The 18,703-nt window shown below is 44.4% G+C and overlaps 2 protein-coding genes across 9 annotated transcripts in view; one reads left to right on the top strand and one right to left on the bottom strand.

Moving 5' to 3' along the window:
* Positions 1-3,631: 3,631 nt before the first annotated feature.
* Mrpl22 (mitochondrial ribosomal protein L22) lies at positions 3,632-16,579 on the bottom strand. The gene is made up of 7 exons (XM_040748702.1): positions 16,446-16,579; positions 16,315-16,363; positions 11,343-11,460; positions 10,460-10,525; positions 9,339-9,416; positions 8,246-8,315; positions 3,632-3,914 (listed from the first exon to the last, which is right to left on the bottom strand). The coding sequence occupies exons 1-7, from the start codon at positions 16,522-16,524 to the stop codon at positions 3,703-3,705; spliced, it is 672 nt and encodes a 223-aa protein (XP_040604636.1). The 5' UTR covers positions 16,525-16,579; the 3' UTR covers positions 3,632-3,702.
* A 1,868-nt stretch (positions 16,580-18,447) lies between these two features.
* Gemin5 (gem nuclear organelle associated protein 5) overlaps positions 18,448-18,703 on the top strand; it is a 46,163-nt gene continuing 45,907 nt past the window's right edge. For 7 of the 8 annotated variants that reach the window (XM_040748696.1, XM_040748694.1, XM_040748692.1 and 4 more), the window contains exon 1: positions 18,449-18,681. In XM_040748696.1, coding sequence (XP_040604630.1) covers positions 18,516-18,681 — 166 coding nt within the window. In that variant the 5' untranslated portion in view covers positions 18,449-18,515. Of the gene's footprint in view, positions 18,682-18,703 lie in introns of all 8 variants that reach the window. The other variant, XM_040748697.1, reaches the window with a different exon arrangement.

The following is an 18,703-nucleotide window of genomic DNA, read 5'->3' as shown; positions in this document are numbered from 1 at the left end:
TACAAGGCTGAAGGAGAATGTTGTCTCTGCTTTGCGAGTTCTAGAAGCTTCTCAAATTCCTTGGCCCTCTTCAAAGCCAGCAAAGCTACATTTCTCTGACCCCTCTGCTTTTTCCTTCTGCCTCCCTCTTCCAACTTTTGTTTGTTTGGTTTTTCAAGACTGGGTTTCTCTGTGTAACTTTGGAGCCCGTCCTGGAACTTGCTCTGTAGACCAGGCTGACCTCGAGATCCACCTGCCTCTGCTTCCCGAGTTCTGGGATCAGAGGCGTAGGCCCCCATTACCGGGTCTCTCTCCTCAGTTTTAAAACTTCTGAGATCACTGAAAAACCAGGACAACTCTCCTAATGTGCACACACTGTGCACTTTTAACTTCACCAGTAGGTTTACATCCCCTTTGTAACCTAGCATATTCCTAACACATTTGATGTTCTGAGGATGATGATACAGGTGTATCTCTGGGGATAGAGTATATTGCATTATTCTGACTACTGCAGACACAGAAGGAAATAGCTCACGTAGGTGTATGCTGGCAAACTTGGAGGCAAAATGGACAAACTCTTAAACAGAAATAACTGCAATTATAAAAACCCTTTTTACCGAGGAAGCTGCAGACTTTGCACAAGGCTAGGTGGTTTCCCTGAGGGCTGCCAAGAAAGGTCAGCCCACACTGAGGCTGTCTGTCTCTGAGAGTCCCAGCACAACGGAAAGACTTCGTGGCTCTAGCTTTTGGCAGGAATCCACAAGCCCTCAACTCTGGCAGCTCTTTCTTTTCACATCTTAATCTAGAAGGGGCAGTGGTTTCCTGACTTTCTAATGTGTCAGTGTCTTCCCGTTCTATTCTGCCTCCTTATTTATTCCATCACCAACATAGCAATCCAGTGTGAAATTCCTAATAGTCCCACTTTCCTCAACAAACCCCCTGTTGATCCCGAGAATGAAGTTACAGAAATAAACGTCTTTGAGCAAAGACTAGCAGGGGCTCACAGCTCTGAGCTCTGTAGCCCAGCACCCAGAAGTGCCCACCTGCTCCCCGACCATAACTCAGCGGCTAGCTGCCTAGTCCTCTACAGCCTCACTGCCCTGCATGTCATCATGTGTACCACTGAGAATTTTTAGAAAGAACTCGACTCTTCATTTTATTGACGCATACCAATTGTACAGTTTCCTGTTAATTGCATTAACATACTCTAATTATATAAGTGGTTTCAAGACATTGTCTGCATGCCTGTGACATACTTGGATATATTTAACCCTGCTGTCCGTTTGTCGTCATTCACACAGAGTTCAATTTCCACACTTGTTGACAGGATGTGTGCTGGTCAGTGCACCCTGCCTGACCTTCCCAGACACCTGTGGTTACTTCCAGTTCCTCAGTTTCCATGTGTGAGAAAGCGCAGTTGTCTATTTCTCATTACTAAACACAGGGCTTTCAGCATTTACATTTTGCTGTAAACAGGGTATCTTTGGCTTCCTATGTGAAAAGCTGTTTCCTCTTGTCCACAGATGTTAACAGTATGTGTCAGTCATGTGCAGACATGTCTGTGTATCCCCAGGAGTGACAGGGCTGGACCTGAAGGCAGTCCTAACAACACTGGTTCTCAATTAACTTTGGGGCACTGGTATTTCCTGGCAGTTCTCTGTGAACGTGGATCTTTCCCTCTCTGTGTGTAGATTCTGCTCACCTAACAGCTCTGCTATCTGGAAACTATTACAGAAGTCATGTGTGGATTCCTTTTTCAGAACCACCTTACCAGTGTCTTGAATTTTACATTTTTTTCTAACTGTGTTTCTAGCTGCACTTGGGCATTGTTTGTTTGTTTGTTTTGGAGACAGGGTTTCTCTGTATTGTTTTGGAGGCTGTCCTGGAACTTGCTCTGTAGACCAGAGCTGGCTTCAAACTCACAGAGATCTGCCTGCCTCTGCCTCCCAAGTGCTGGGATCAAAGATGTGTGCCACCAATGCCTGGCCCCAGGTGCTTTTTGCACAGGCTGAGAGATGGACATTTTATTCTTCTGCATGGACACCCTGTTTCCCTAGCACCACACTTACCTGTCATTTCTTCTTGTCTCTGGCACCTTTGCTGAGAATATGTAGGCAGGCTGAAGATAGTGCAGCAGTTAAGAGCACTGGCTGCTCTTGAGGAGGACCCAGGCTCAATTCCCAGCACCTACATGGCAGCTCACAACTGTCTGTAACTCTATCCAAAGCCTAATTCTGACCTCTGCAGGCACTATACACACAGTACACAGATAATACACACTGGAAAAGCGTCTGTACATATAACTTCAAAAAATGTCTTAGAGAATAGCTATAAAAGATAGTTTGAAATTGAGAAATTTATAAAGTATTGTTTTCTTAAGATGCATTTTATTTTTAAGTATGTATATGTATTCGAGTGTAAGTACCCTCAGAGGCCTGAAGAGGGTGCTAATACCCCTACAGCTTGAGTTAAGAGCAGTTGTGAGCCACCTATGTGAATGCTGGGAACCAAACTCAGGTCATCTCCAAGAGCAGCACGCACTCCTAACAATTGCTCACTGTTTTAATAGTTTTAGGCAGTGCCTGGGATGTTGCTGAGTAGTAGAGCATTCGCCTGCCATGCGCAAGACGGCGCGCTGTGGATGAGAGTTTATCCTGGAGTATCTGTCTTGTCCAATTGCTCTGTGGTCTGAGGTTTCTCATGAATTAGTATCATGCTCGTTTTGTTACTGTGGTTATCTGAACCATGCTGTCTAGCCTGGCCCCAAACTTAGTATGTAAATGAACCTTGTCATTTACCAAGCTCTGTGCCAGTAGTTGCAATGAAGAGAAACTGAAGTTTAAAAAAAGAAGAGCCTGGAATTAAGGATTTTGGTTCAAGTGTTCCTACTATAAAGAATAACATACAGATCAAGCAACCACATCAAAATACTAAGGCCATTTGCCGGGTTCTCCAGCAGGTAGAGCGGGGAAGGGCCCGTCCAGCGGGTCTCTTGGGGGGGGGGCGGGATGGTGAGTGTTGACGATTCAGACTCTCCCCCCTACTAGTTACGTGGGTGGAGGGGAGATACACACTGAGTTGAGAGTGTGTTGAAGCATGATCTCAATTTATTTTAACTGTCAGGGGGCAACCTTACATCAGGTCTGGCTGAGTCACCCCCATGTAAAGGTTACAGGTGAGAGACAGGTCACCAAACTCTAGCCAGGCTCAGGAGGTTACACTGGGCCTCACATCCGAGCCTTTTTTAGGCCCAACAGTCATTCTTCACAGAGGAAGAGGAAGAGGGAGATAGAGAGTGAAAACGAGAGAGGAAGAAGGTAGGGAGGGAAGGAGACAGAGAGGGAGGGGGAAAAGGAGGGATCTTTGAGAGCCAGGCAGTAATACTTTGATATTAATTTCTGCTATGAGAGCGCCACCTACTGTCTGGTTTTAGAATGCAATGCTAAGGTTGGTTCAAGTCCTCATCTTGAAAAATGAAACAAAAACATCCTTTGACCTCTGCACATGCACACAAGGATATGCACAACCACATATGCATATAAGCCTTTCCCTCCCTCCCCTCCCTTTCCCTCTGTCTCTCTCTCTCTCTCTCTCACACACACACAAAACCTTGCAGTTATACAATGCACTTGAATAATTCAATGACAAAGCATAAAAACCATTTGTTTTACTTTTTAAAATAAATGTAAAATATAAACACTGTGGAGAGAGATAGAATGACCATCACAGAGTGTGGATGATTGTCCGGCTTCGGAGTTGCTGAATATACTCCTTCGCATGGTCAAATGTAGTCTTGGGTGCTTCAGGTGGGGGTGGGGGTCCTTCCACCAGCTTCACAAAATAGTGGCAATAGACCTTCTCCATGATGCCAAAGCGACCTCGGCCATGATAACGGAGGCGCTTCAGGCACTGGCCTCGGCCTGAGGTAGACTCCGCTACAGAGGAAAGAGAGAATTATGGGACATGTCTGCTATCCATAGGACTGCATCTGCACCAGATGACCCATCTGTCACTAGATCCTAAGAACACAGAAGCTTGCTGGCTGGTGAGAGCACACTCACTCAACCACAAGTCTCTGAGCACTAACTAGATGAAGCGTGCACCCTGCTGCCACACAATTCATGTTGGAGGAGGACAGAATATACAGTAACACCCTCATTAATGCTGGTTTCATGAATTAAACCAATCTGACCAACATGACAGCCTGCTGGGATGGTGGAAGCATCTCTGAAACTAGAAATGGTGTCAGTGTCTGTAATCCAGGAAACAAAGGCAGGAAGATCGGGATTTCAAAGTCATCCTTAGCTATACAGCAAGTACATGGCCAGGGGCATGCTGACACTTACCATGTGTAAGAGGCACACAAGAGAAAATGAGACAAGCGGGGGGACAGTTTGTATATGGTCCTGCAAGCAAAGGAAAATTCCAGCCCCAACACTCAGATAAAAGAGGCAGGAATGGTGCTGGTAAAATGTCTCCGTATGTAAAGCACTTGTCATGCAAGCCTGACAACCTTGCCTTTGGAATCCACATAAAGGTACAAAGTGATAGGATTCCATATAACTGTCTTCTGGTCTCCATGAGCAAGCTATGGTGCATACTGTGCCATGTACACATGTACAAGCTATGGTGCATACTGTGCCATGTACACATGTACAAGTTATGGTGCACTGTGCCATGCACACATGTACAAGTTATGGTGCATACTGTGCCATGTACACATGTACAAGCTATGGTGCACTGTGCATGCACACATGTACAAACTATGGTGCATACTGTGCCATGTACACATGTACAAGCTATGGTGCACTGTGCCATGCACACATGTACAAGCTATGGTGCATACTGTGCCATGCACACATGTACAAGCTATGGTGCACTGTGCATGCACACATGTACAAGTTATGGTGCATACTGTGCCATGTACACATGTACAAGCTATGGTGCACTGTGCATGCACACATGTACAAGCTATGGTGCACTGTGCCATGTACACATGTACAAGCTATGGTGCACTGCACCATGTACACATGTACAAGCTATGGTGCATACTGTACCATGCACACATGTACAAGCTATGGTGCACTGTACCATGCACACATGTACAAGCTATGGTGCACTGTACCATGTACACATGTACAAGCTATGGTGCATACTGTACCATGTACACATGTACAAGCTATGGTGCATACTGTACCATGTATACATGTACAAGCTATGGTGCACTGTACCATGCACACATGTACAAGCTATGGTGCACTGTGCCATGCACACATGTACAAGCTATGGTGCACTGTGCATGCACACATGTACAAGCTATGGTGCACTGTGCCATGTACACATGTACAAGCTATGGTGCATACTGTGCCATGCACACATGTACAAGCTATGGTGCACTGTACCATGTACACATGTACAAGCTATGGTGCATACTGTACCATGCACACATGTACAAGTTATGGTGCACTGTGCCATGTACACATGTACAAGCTATGGTGCACTGTGCATGCACACATGTACAAACTATGGTGCATACTGTGCCATGTACACATGTATAAGCTATGATGCACTGTGCCATGCACACATGTACAAGCTATGGTGCATACTGTACCATGTACACATGTACAAGCTATGGTGCACTGTGCCATGCATACATGTACAAACTATGGTGCACTGTGCATGCACACATGTACAAGCTATGGTGCACTGTGCATGCACACATGTACAAACTATGGTGCATACTGTGCCATGTACACATGTACAAGCTATGGTGCACTGTGCCATGCACACATGTACAAGCTATGGTGCACTGTGCCATGCACACATGTACAAACTATGGTGCACTGTGCATGCACACATGTACAAGCTATGGTGCATACTGTGCCATGTACACATGTACAAGCTATGGTGCACTGTGCCATGCACACATGTACAAGTTATGGTGCATACTGTACCATGTACACATGTACAAGCTATGGTGCATACTGTACCATGCACACATGTACAAGCTATGGTGCACTGTCCCATGCACACATGTACAAGCTATGGTGCACTGTGCCATGCACACATGTACAAGCTATGGTGCATACTGTCCCATGCACACATGTACAAGCTATGGTGCACTGTGCCATGTACACATGTACAAGCTATGGTGCACTGTACCATGTACACATGTACAAGCTATGGTGCATACTGTACCATGCACACATGTACAAGCTATGGTGCATACTGTCCCATGCACACATGTACAAGCTATGGTGCACTGTGCCATGTACACATGTACAAGCTATGGTGCACTGCACCATGTACACATGTACAAGCTATGGTGCATACTGTACCATGCACACATGTACAAGCTATGGTGCACTGTACCATGCACACATGTACAAGCTATGGTGCACTGTACCATGTACACATGTACAAGCTATGGTGCATACTGTACCATGTACACATGTACAAGCTATGGTGCATACTGTACCATGTATACATGTACAAGCTATGGTGCACTGTACCATGCACACATGTACAAGCTATGGTGCACTGTGCCATGCACACATGTACAAGCTATGGTGCACTGTGCCATGTACACATGTACAAGCTATGGTGCATACTGTGCCATGCACACATGTACAAGCTATGGTGCACTGTACCATGTACACATGTACAAGCTATGGTGCATACTGTACCATGCACACATGTACAAGTTATGGTGCACTGTGCCATGTACACATGTACAAGCTATGGTGCACTGTGCATGCACACATGTACAAACTATGGTGCATACTGTGCCATGTACACATGTATAAGCTATGATGCACTGTGCCATGCACACATGTACAAGCTATGGTGCATACTGTACATGTACAAGCTATGGTGCACTGTGCCATGCATACATGTACAAACTATGGTGCACTGTGCATGCACACATGTACAAGCTATGGTGCACTGTGCCATGCACACATGTACAAACTATGGTGCACTGTGCATGCACACATGTACAAGCTATGGTGCATACTGTGCCATGTACACATGTACAAGCTATGGTGCACTGTGCCATGTACACATGTACAAGCTATGGTGCACTGTGCCATGCACACATGTACAAGCTATGGTGCATACTGTACCATGTACACATGTACAAGCTATGGTGCATACTGTACCATGCACACATGTACAAGCTATGGTGCATACTGTCCCATGCACACATGTACAAGCTATGGTGCACTGTGCCATGCACACATGTACAAGCTATGGTGCACTGTGCATGCACACATGTACAAACTATGGTGCATACTGTGCCATGTACACATGTATAAGCTATGATGCACTGTGCCATGCACACATGTACATATCTTGGATAATCTCAACAGTGCCCCAGTAAACATGGGTGTGCAGGTGTCTATAGCATGGCTGACTCCAAGTCTTTTGCATGCGGTTGGTCTGGTTTTAGTTTTTGAGAGCTCTTCAAACTGATTTCTGTAGTGGCTGCACGAATTTATATTCCCACCAGGAGTGTTTAAAGCTCTCACTGCCCACTCAGGCTGCTGAATCTTTATTCATGTAGTTTATATTTTTCTCTTAAGAACTGTGTAATTCATTTGCCTGCTCATTGATTGGATGATTCAGTGGTTTTGGCCTGTATGTGTCTCTCTTATAGACCAGCAGGTCTTTCACCCTGATGACCAGAAGGCTCCATTTCAGTCACTTATGGCAGAGGCACATTATAAAAGGCCCTTAAAGTTTACATGAAATCCTTTACTCATCTCCTTCCACCAGACAACTCACCTGTCTTCCCTCCTCCCCACAACAACCCCACCCCGAGACAGTCTCTCTATGTAGCTCTAGCTGTCATGGAAATCACCATGTAGACCAGGCTGAACTTGAACTCAGAGAGCCACCTACCTCGGCCTCCTGGGTGCTGGTACTAAAGATGTGTGCACTGTGACCAACAATTAATCCATCTATTCCATAATTTGGGGTCGTTCTTAGTTTTGTTGTGGCTAAAGGGTGGCAGCATGAGACAGTCCTAGAAGCCTTGTGTAATAAGCACCAGTGAGAGAATCCATGCCCACGGTCCCGCTCAGAACGGCCACTTGAAGCTAGCATATCTGTCACTCACGACAGAGTAACACCGAGGTGCTAAGGGCTAAACAAAGCCCTTACCAGATCAGGCACTTGGCCTAAGTGTGCAGACACCAAAGACCATTCTCACCAAACCTGGCAGCAAGTGAAAGATGTCTGGTGTTGAAGACAGAAAATATCTTACCTACATATAAGTTGGATCTGAATTCCACATTATGTTCTCTCACTGCCATGTCTTGGGCTTCTAAGAGTACCTTAAACAAGAAAGGCCTGCTCAGATAGCTGATTCTCAACAAAAGTGGGATTAAACATCTCATCTTTTGTTATGTCTAAAATGTACTCAATCAAACCTTCATTTTGCAGTGAACTTACTATTTATTGGTGGGTTTTTTTGTTTGTTTGTTTGTTTCTTTCGTTCTTTCTTTTTTTTAGGCAAGAGCTTACTTTGTAGCTCTGACCTGTCTCTGCCTCCCGAGTGCTAGAATTAAAAGCATGTGCCACCATTCCCAGCCACAATGAACTTTTTTAAAAGGCATCAAATGCAGGTTGTACCAAGGAACAGGAACAGTGAGTATCCATTCCTCAGAACTAAGCTAGGGCTCACCACCCTGCTGAGCCATGGAGGCTCTGGAAGGGAAAGGAGGAGAGCCCACACCCCAGGCCACACCACTGGAATGAACACTGAATCTGAGTTAGGGACTCCAGCCTTCTAAAAAGTGAACAGTCATGTGCTCAACACATTAGTACTGTGTCCAGTGAGATGTTGGAGACTCTAGGGTCCACATATGTACACATACAAACTGATGACCACAGGGGAAGCATGAGCGACAACAAGCTTCCAAGTCTCCTGAGTGGCCCGTCCGTCAGGACTTCTTCAGTTCAACTGCTTATACAAAATTGTCATTGTGGAAGTTAACTCACCACCCCTCAAAAAAGACTCTTGTGGAAAACAAAATCATACCAAGTCTGGGATGGAAGTGCAGTTTAGTGGTAGAGTGTGTCCCTAGCATATGCTAGGCCCTAAGTTTAATCTTTAGCACCACTCCAGAATAAGGCCCAAATCATTTCACCAGCAATAAAAAAGTGTCTAGTGTGTGGAAAGGCATTCGAGGAAAATTGTATGCAAAGCATCTATTTCTCAGGAATAAGAACTTAAGGAAACCAGGAGCTCTGAGTCTGTACTCACAAAAAGTACACTTACACCACATATCTTAGGAATCCCGGATCTAGACTTAACGATGGTAGCATGCCCATCTCTCCAAGCCACCAAATCTTACCTCTTTAATTATCTGAGCTCCCTTTTTATCATTGAACTCCAACTGAGCCAAAGCCTGATCGATGGACATGCCTCGTATCTAAAAGGGGATAGGCAAATGAGCAAACTCCTTCTCAAAAGCAATGTTCCCTTTCAATGACAGTAAGAATCTTACACAGTCAATAGAATTCTAGAAACTGTGAGTTAAACTCAAGCAAAACAGAAAAGAAGATTTGAAAGGGATCCTGTCTTTTAGCTAAAATCAAACTAACATGCTGTAAGCACAAAACCAACAGTTTTTATGTACAACAGTTTCAGAACTATTAAGGCAGACATGACTGAGAGACAGGCTGATACCAACCACACTCATCCTCACATGGGATAAATGGTTTTGTATTACTGAATTTCTCTCTCCTCACCAAGGAGAATGCCCAACAACCAACAGTGTCATGATGTTCAACCTGTTTGTGCAGGTAGGCAAGTAATTGTCCTGGGGTCTCTCTCCTTCACCAAAATAAATACTAAAGGACTACTGTGTCACGGTATTACAACTACTACAGGTGAGCAAGCATGTGCCCTGGGTCCTCTTGCTAAAGGCTATTCTGATGGGAGAGGTCCTTTTGTATGTTGTGAATATATGTTTCTCTTACTGGTTGATGAATAAAGCTGTTTCCGCCAAAGGACAGGAGGATTTAGCCAGGCGGGAACTCCAAACAGAGATAGAGAAAGGTAGCAGGCGGAATCAGGGAGGCACCAGCTAACTGCTGGGAAGGTTAAGACACCCAGGCATTCTCTGGTCAAGACCACGTGGAGATATATAGATTAATAGAAATGGGTTTATAATTAAGAGAGAGCTAGCCAGTAAGAAGCCTGGCCATCAGCCAGTTTATAATTACTATTAGCCTTTATGTGTTTATTTGGGACTAAATGGCTGTGGGACTGGGCGGGACAGAAACTTTCATCTGTGCTATTCTGCTGCCCTGGCTTCAGTGTTGCTCTCAATGATCTGCTGGCCACTGAACACACAATGACACTTGCTACTCTTTAGGAAAATTGAGCTAATAATCCTCATGTTCAAGTCTTCAGAGGGAACACAGAGCTTCTTTTCCTGGATATTATATGGGAATAGTCATGTTAGCTTACCAATTTTGCCAGATACCACATCTTGTCCTTGCTGTATTTTATTTGTCTCCTACAATGGTAAATTTCCTTGCAAGTAGGAAAAAAAAGAAAAACATGTTGTAGCAGGTCTATCAAAGTGACAGTGATATAACTATTAGTTCCCATCCTCTATGCCCAGTGACAACACTGTTGTCACAGGAAATAAAACAAAACACTACAAAGACTCTAGAAGATTCTTTTTATACAAAATTTGCTTTTCTTCCAAGTCTCATGCTAAAAAATTAGCAAGGAAGAAACAGAAACTGTAATTCTTTAACCAAGTAACTACTGAACAATCCACAATTTTTAGTAAGTTGAGTGGAGATAGGAACCATTTTATAATCCTTTTATAAACTGAAACTGACGAGCCAAGCGGTTTGCTCAAGACCTGAAAGTCTGTAAGCTGAAGGGAAAGCCAGTCATGGGAAGAATCCAAGTTCAGCATGGATGCCTCCTGTGGTGGTGTGGATGAAAATGCCCCCCATAGATTCATAGGGAGTGAGGGGCATTATTTCAAAGGGTCAGGATGTGTGGGCTTGTTAGAGTAGGTGTGGCCTTGTTGGAAGAAGTGTCATGGGGGTAGGCTATGAGGATTCAGAAATTCAAGCCAGGCCCAGTGGCTTTCTCTCTTCCTGCTGCCTGCCCATTCGTATATAGAGCTCTCAGCGACCCCTCCAGCACCAGGTCTGCCTGTGTGCCGCCATGCTTCCACCATGATGATAATGGATGGACTAAACCTCTGAACCTGTAAGCCAGTCCCAATGAAATATTTTCCTTTATAAGAGCTGCCATGGCCATGGTGTCTCTTCACAACAATAAAAACACTAAGACACTCCCAAATGTTGCCAAAGACCCATAAACTTACTGCTGGTCTCCGAGGTTCACCAGGCAGTTGTGGTGGGTAAACAATTTTATTCTTCTTCTCCCATCTTTGAGAAACATCAAGAGAAGCACTTGTATGGATACATGATTGGGGTAAGACTCTGAAAGGAGAGAAGTCTGTAAGACGATCGAAATTTGGAACTTTCCTGGAGTGTTGAAAGCCGCATCACCACCACTTGGGTAACTTCAGGCTCACAACTGGCAGTTCATTTAAATGGAGGCTAAGTTGAGAGTTGCAGCTTGTGTGAGTCAAAATGGGGAGCAGGTATTAACCCACACTCTTTGCCCTGACAGGTGAATGCTGACAATTTAGTCCTAAAAAGCACTGAAAGAAGATATAATGGACTTACTCCTTGTTTGACCTGTTGGAGTTACCCAACTTTGCTAAATAGGCAAGACAAACAAATGAAACAACTAGAAGACAAAAAAAATTAAAGCACAGGAAAGACACCAGAGGACTTCAGAGTGGCTTCAGGTAACATTGTTTTGGTGGCGGGGGAGGTTGAAATTTCCCACAGTAAAAGACCTACCTGGAAGCCATGAGCACCCTAATACCCAGACTATATTCTTGAATATCAAAAGAACCAAACCTCTGGAGGAAGTGACTGGTCACGAGATCCTAAGCAGAGAGTATGCAAGACACGCAGCATGCATAATATAAACCCAGAGACAGATAGGGGTTCAAGCTGAAGATCAGAAAAGCAAAGCAGCCAGGTCACCAGAGAGCTTTTACCTCTGTTGGGGAAGCTGAATTAATTCAACTTATATCTTTTGAAAATGCCTTGACTTCAAAATTTAAGTATAAGGATACATTACTTGGGAAAGGAGTTTTTATTTATGTTTCTACAGAAAATGAAAAGCTGAGGATTCCTTCCAGGCTTCTGTGGTATGACGAACCAAGACCCCCGGAAGCAGTGGACCAGGTGTTCCAACAACTGAAACAGCTAAGATGATGCAGCTTTACAAACCCTGAAAATAAGGACTTATACAGGTTTCTGAGTTTTGTCATGATCCCCATGGTATGAACAGCGCCTCCTTCCAGCATGAAGCAGTTTGGAATGAGCGACGTCCTAATTCCCATCTTGTTTATAAATCTTTGTTTTCATTTATATGGGATTGTTTATAATTGATTAATGATCACAACCAATCTCCTTTTAATGGTAAAAAGGGAAATTATGGTATGGGTATGGTTTTTCATTTATTGATACAAATTCAAGGTCAATTTTGTGATGCGTATATTTCTCCTCTTGATTAAGTATTGTGCTTATACTGTTCTTTTAAAACATAATGCATAGCCGGGCGTTGGTGGCGCACGCCTTTAATCCCAGCACTCGGGAGGCAGAGGTAGGCAGATCTCTGTAAGTTCGAGGCCAGCCTGGTCTACAGAGCGAGTTCCAGGACAGCCTCCAAAGCCACAGAGAAACCCTGTCTCGAAAAACAAAAAAAAAAAAAAAACAAAAAAACAAAAACAAAAACAAAAAAACAAAAAACCCCACAATGCAAAATTGAATACAGACTATAGATGGTTACTTATAATAGTCAGAACTTACAGTTAGGTAAGTTAGGTTTTCTAGATATACAGAAATATATTTGAGATAGATAAACAGTCTTCAAACCTCTCACAGACCTTCAGAAAATGGCATTTAAAATGGTTTAGGGCTTTTCTTGACAATGAGAAATGTCTGCTCCTGGCAGCACCAATTATGTCTGAGAGGAAGATGGGCATCGAAGAAACTCGTTATGGAGTTTGCTTTCAACATGGCAAGATTAGCCATTTAGGCAAGAAACTGCTCTTGCCTAGACTGACTGTTGCTGTATGGACTGGACATGCAGAACCCACAGGGAAGTGACTGCTGAACTCAGTCTTACAGGGTTCCTGATTCATGGAAGAGTCTACAAGACTTTCTACAGGACACAGAGAAATGACTAACAGACTGCCAATGCAGATGGACAGTTTTGAAATTTCCTGCTTTGCTGAGAAATCTTCTGGATACATTGTGGCCTATGGGCTGAAGATGGATGCCCAACGTTACAGAGGAACAGGTGACTGTCCAGGCAGTAAGATGTCTCTGTCAATCCTAGTGTTTATATATTATCCTTCTGTGGTCTTTGATGGAGTTGAAGACAGATAGTTATAGTTACAGTTTTCCTTAGTTATGATAAAAGATAAGCTACATAGAACTTTGGACTCACAAGGATGGGATGGATAATATTTTCTTTAAATCTTGCTAAAATATTGTAACTATGTTCTTACTTGATAACTGTTCTGTTATATACAATTTGACTATGTTAAAGTTAAGACCTTTCATTTTGTTTAAACAGAAAAGAGGAGATGTTGGGGAAGTCCTGTGTATTTGTCAATAAAGCACTGTCTGGCCAATAGGGAATCTAGATAGGAGGGACTAGGAGTCCAGAAGGACTCTGGGTAGGAGAAACACAAGAGAGTTGAGATGTAACGCCATGGGGTAGGAAGCCCGGAACTATTCTCCGGTAAGAGAAATACTTAGATTAACAATTATGGGGTAATTACTTAAGTCAGACCTAGCCAGTAAGAAACAAGCAAGGCCAACAGCTTCATAATTAATACAGTGTCTTGTGTGTTATTTGGGGACTACAACGCGGCAGAGCCCAGGCGACTGGCGGGTGGTAAACCAAAGCGGCTAGCAAGGAAAAGCTTCCCTTTACATACCTCTAACCCAGGCTGGGGCGATCCTGTCTTCAACGTGGCTGGAGACTAATTCCCCAAGACTGAATACCAGCTCTGAGACCCTGCTTCTGTCTTTTATACCTTTCTAGTGCTGAGATTAAAGGTGTGCACTCTGTTTCTCTTTTAGACTGATTCACTCTCATGTAGCCCTTGGGTGGCCTTGAACTCACAGAGATCCATTTGCCTCTGTCTCCTGAGTCCTGGTATCAAAGGTGTGTGCCACTACTGCCTGGCCTCTATGGCTGTGGCTAGCTTTGCATTCTGATCTCCACAATATATCACCACAATTACCTTTTTTCATCTATTACAAAAAAAGGTTATAACCAATATAAGAACACTCATGTACAATAACTATATACAATATATACAGGCAACAAATACATCAACAATGTCTAGTCCATTTTCATTTGATAAATCCAGAGAAAATATTCCATTATCTATCCTATCTTGGTGAGTCCAAAGTCTTGTACCTAATTTACTTTCTATTCTAATTTGCATTATCAAATTATCTTTTAATGTCTCTCAGACTTTTACATTTTACATCTCTTCAGTAAGTTTCTTTTCGGAGTCTTGTAAATGAGGAAAACTATAACTATACTATCTAGTCTTCAACTCCCTCAGAAATCCATGAAGGAAATATTAACTTAGTAAGGAGGTAGTGTGAGCAAGCGACTTCCAAAAAATGTGAGAAATGATGGTATGCAAGACAGGTAAGAAATAGTTTGCCAGATCACAAACCAAGCAAGCTAGCACAGACCACAGAAGCACATGAAAGGGACTTGGGCGCCACAGGCCAAACAAAATGGGACAACCCTAGCATAAATAAAAGTGATTTCCTTCAGGGAATTGAAACCATTAAATATATTTAAAGCCATAATAAAACAGAGCAAATGAGATACTGCTTGTAAAATGCTCAACCTAATTCAAAGGACTCAGTAAACTTCATGTATAATTTTATGTAATACGAGAGTAAAATGAACTTCATTCTGTTGTTGTTGGATGACTAATTAATGCACCATACCCAGCAGTGTCTAACACAGCATGGTGCTAATGGCCAGGGGTATGGAAAATGAGGCCCACCAAACAGTCATCTGTCCTGTCTCCCCTCCAAATATGCCTCTGATCTCTAGACCTTATAGCACCCAGCTTTCTTCACAGTTTGACTCATCATTGTTTACATTTCTGCATCATTAAAAATCAGTGGGTACACTGTCACTTCTTTGGATTGGTTTTCATATGTGTAAGAAAGAATGTGATTATGTCTCTAAGGCCTCTAACATTTTTTATATCATCACTCACAACAGGATGACAGAACCATGAACTACTCTGGTCTGACTTCAATCCTTCTTCTAAGCAACCACTATGATAAACTATTAAACAAGGTTTCTTCAGAGTGAGGCACATGCCTTCTGGCATCCCTTCATGCAGCAGTGCCTTCCATTTCTCAAATCCTCAATACAGATTTGGCAAATTAAATATAATGCTTGGTAAATTAAGTATGCCATGAATTATTAATGGCAAAGTTTTATGAATACTTACAACATTCTCAAGACTCAAGTGGGTCTTCAACTGAATCAAGCAAGTATCAAACTACCATAATTAAATTAATAATACTCTAAACAAAGCAATTAATTTACAAGAACCATATATGCAAGCAAAACTTCCTAAGTACCCTATGGCTCCACACCAGTGCTAACTCAACTACATTCCTTAACTTCTACATAAGAACGCTTGTCTCCTGCCATGATTGTTGCACGGCCTGAGATCCAAACCTATGACTGGGAGGAGGTGGAGGCCAGCCTGGCCTACGTGGACTCACAAACAAACAGAAAAATAAAAAGCTTCTCTTGAGAGGCTCTAGAACGCTCTGCATAGCAAAAGGTTCAAAACTCCAGTTGCCTGAGGCTCAGACAACACCGAGGGCGCGTTCAGCACAAGGTCAGGCAAACCTCGAGTCTCCAAACAGTCCTTGCCCACGCAAGTAATCCGAGGAGTAACTAGAATGTTTGCTGGTATACCACACGACGTGGAAGAGTCGAATCGCCGCCAGAAAATAAGAAGAGGCTGTTCACAAAACACTGAGAGGAGCCCCCGGGAGCAACAGTCCTCACGGGGTTTCAATGCACAGTCTCGGGCAGTGCGGCCGTCCTACCCGAGGCCTAGAGCACAGCCAGGCACACAAGCGCCCGGTCAGGGATGCGAACACGGCACAGCTGAGCCGCTACAATCTCCGCGGCGGGAGACTTACCGCAGCGTCTGCGTTGCCCAGGTCCTCAGGTTAGGTACCCACAGTGCACCTGCAACATGAATACGAGCTGTCAACTCTGATTCTCACTGTCTCCCCGTCCCCAAAGTCTAGGAAAGCCCTTTTAGCCTTACCCAACTCTCGCAGCACTGCAGCGGCCATGTTTGGCTCTACGGAAGCCCCGGAGTTCCAACACCGACTGACTGCACGCATGCGTAGTCCGGGGCCAGCCCCAACCCGGAAATTCTGAATGCGTTGTCATGGAGACCTAGAACGCATGGTCCAGGCATAAACTCTAAGCAGACCAACCTTGCTTTAGAGTGAATGACCTCATAAAGACTGAAAAATGGTTTTCCGGAAATTCACCTGGATTCAGAAAAATTGTGGTCTCACCAATAAACAGACTGAAGGAGCAGGCGAACCTGTTAATCCCAAAGATTCAAGGCCAAAGATACAAGGAAAAAGACCACAAACCCAAATCATCATGGCCAAATTAATTAAGCAATTAATTGCCAGGCAGTGGTGGGAACGCCTTTAATCCCAGCACTTGGAAGGCAGAGGCAGGTGAATCTCAGTGAGTTTCAGGCCTCCTGGTCTACAAAGTGAGTTCCAGGCCAGCCAGGACTGTTACACAGAGAAAACCCTGTCTTGAAAAAAAAAACATTAAAAATCAAGCAATTAATTAAAGCAAGCCTTTTAAATTCATGTACACGAGCTGTCTACGGGGTTCAAGAGGTCAGTATTGGATAGGAGGAAGACATGTTTTTGGTTTTTCGAGACAGGGTTTCTCTGTGGCTTTGGAGGCTGTCCTGGAACTAGCTCTTGTAGACTCACAGAGATCCGCCTGCCTCTGCCTCCCAAGTGCTGGGATTAAAGGCGTGTGCCACCAACACCCGGCTCGGAAGACAAGGGTTTTTGTTTGTTGTTTTGTTTGTTTGTTTTGGTTTTCCGAGGTAGGGTTTCTCGGTGTAGTCTTGGCTGTCCTGCATTTTACTACATCTCCTTATTTTGTTCAGCAACCCAGCAAGAGAGAAACATTTGAGACAGATTTGATCTGAGCTACTGGCAAAACTAGTGATCAATGTGGGGCTGGGTGCCTCTAAATTTAGTGCCCTTGGGTCATATTAGAGTTATGTCTTACAGAGCTGTTAATGACAGCCGTTGGAAGTTTTCATAGGCCGCATTCGGGAAGGGCAAATGGTAATACAGGCAGAGCAGAATTAGAGCATGCTGCTCACGTCTGAGCTGTAAGGAGACGCCCATTCTTCTCACTTCCACACCACTAGCCACACTCAGTTCTCTCCACAGCATTGGCACTCCTATAAGGAGGAGGAGGCACGCCGAAGCTTGGTTCTTTAATCTTTGAATACCAAGAACCCAGAGTCAGAATTCCCACCCAACTGCAGAAGCCCTTCCTTCCTGACTGATTGTATTTATTTTAACAGGTTCTCACAGTACAGCCCAGGCTCACGACAATCCTCCTACCTCAGCTTCCCAAGTGTTGGGATTTACGTCACAGATCCGATTCATTGTCTTAGTATTTAGTTAAATACATTGTTTTTGTTTGTTTGTTTGTTTGATTTTGTTTTTCGAGATAGGATTTCTCCGTATAGCTTTGGAGCCTATCCTGAAACTCGCTCTGTAGATCAGGCTGGCCTTGACAGAGATCCGCCTGCTTCTGCCTTCCGAGTACTGGGATTAAAAACCAGCGCCACATCCAAAACAGTGCAGAGAAACCCTGTCTCGTAAAACCAAAAAAAAAAAAAAAAAAAAAAAACCAGCGCCACCACCAACCGGTTTAATACAATGTTGCAACCGTCAGAGAAACCCTTTCTTGGAAGGAAAAAATAAAAACCCCACCTCCCCAAACTAGCAAAGTACACCGCTATGTATCTTTTTAAAAAATAATAATAATACTGGATTGAGATTACTGAACTACCCTGAAAACTAAATCTCAGTGGCTGTTTGGCTGGTTGCATCAGTCTAACCCCTTAATTAAGGAAAATGCTTAACCTTGGGGCCCTGAATTTAGTACCGGGAGGCGCACGAGAGCGAGAGCGCGGCTTGGACCCTGGCGCGCTCCGTAGCGCCCGCCTTCAGGGGCGGGGCTCAACTTGGTCCCAGCCCCGCCCCCTCCCGCTACACGCCGCGGTTGCGAACCACACCACCCGTAGCTGCTCGTCTGAGCCTCGGCGGCCGCGGAGATGAAACCAGAGCCGCGGACGCTGCCGCCGTCCCCTAATTGGTACTGCGCGCGCTGCAGTGACGCGGCGCCTGGAGGCATCTTTGGCTTTGCTGCGCGGACCTCCGTCTTCCTCGTCCGCGTGGGCCCGGGCGCCGGCACGAGCCCAGGGGCGCCCCCGTTTCGAGGTGAGCCCCCGACGGGCCGGCG

Source organism: Mesocricetus auratus, unplaced genomic scaffold (genome assembly GCF_017639785.1).
Source record: "Mesocricetus auratus isolate SY011 unplaced genomic scaffold, BCM_Maur_2.0 Super-Scaffold_100007, whole genome shotgun sequence".
In the NCBI taxonomy this organism is placed as follows: domain Eukaryota; kingdom Metazoa; phylum Chordata; class Mammalia; order Rodentia; family Cricetidae; genus Mesocricetus; species Mesocricetus auratus.
This window is presented reverse-complemented; position numbering and strand designations above follow the sequence as displayed.

Coding starts and splice junctions, on each gene's coding strand:
- Mrpl22 (XM_040748702.1), bottom strand. CDS start 16,524: ATGCGTGCAGTCAGTCGGTGTTGGAACTCCGGGGCTTCCGTAGAGCCA. Junction 10,526..11,342: donor GTGAACCTCGGAGACCAGCA/GTAAGTTTATGG, acceptor CCTACTTGCAAG/GAAATTTACCATTGTAGGAG. Junction 3,915..8,245: donor CAGATCCAACTTATATGTAG/GTAAGATATTTT, acceptor TTTCCTCTGTAG/CGGAGTCTACCTCAGGCCGA.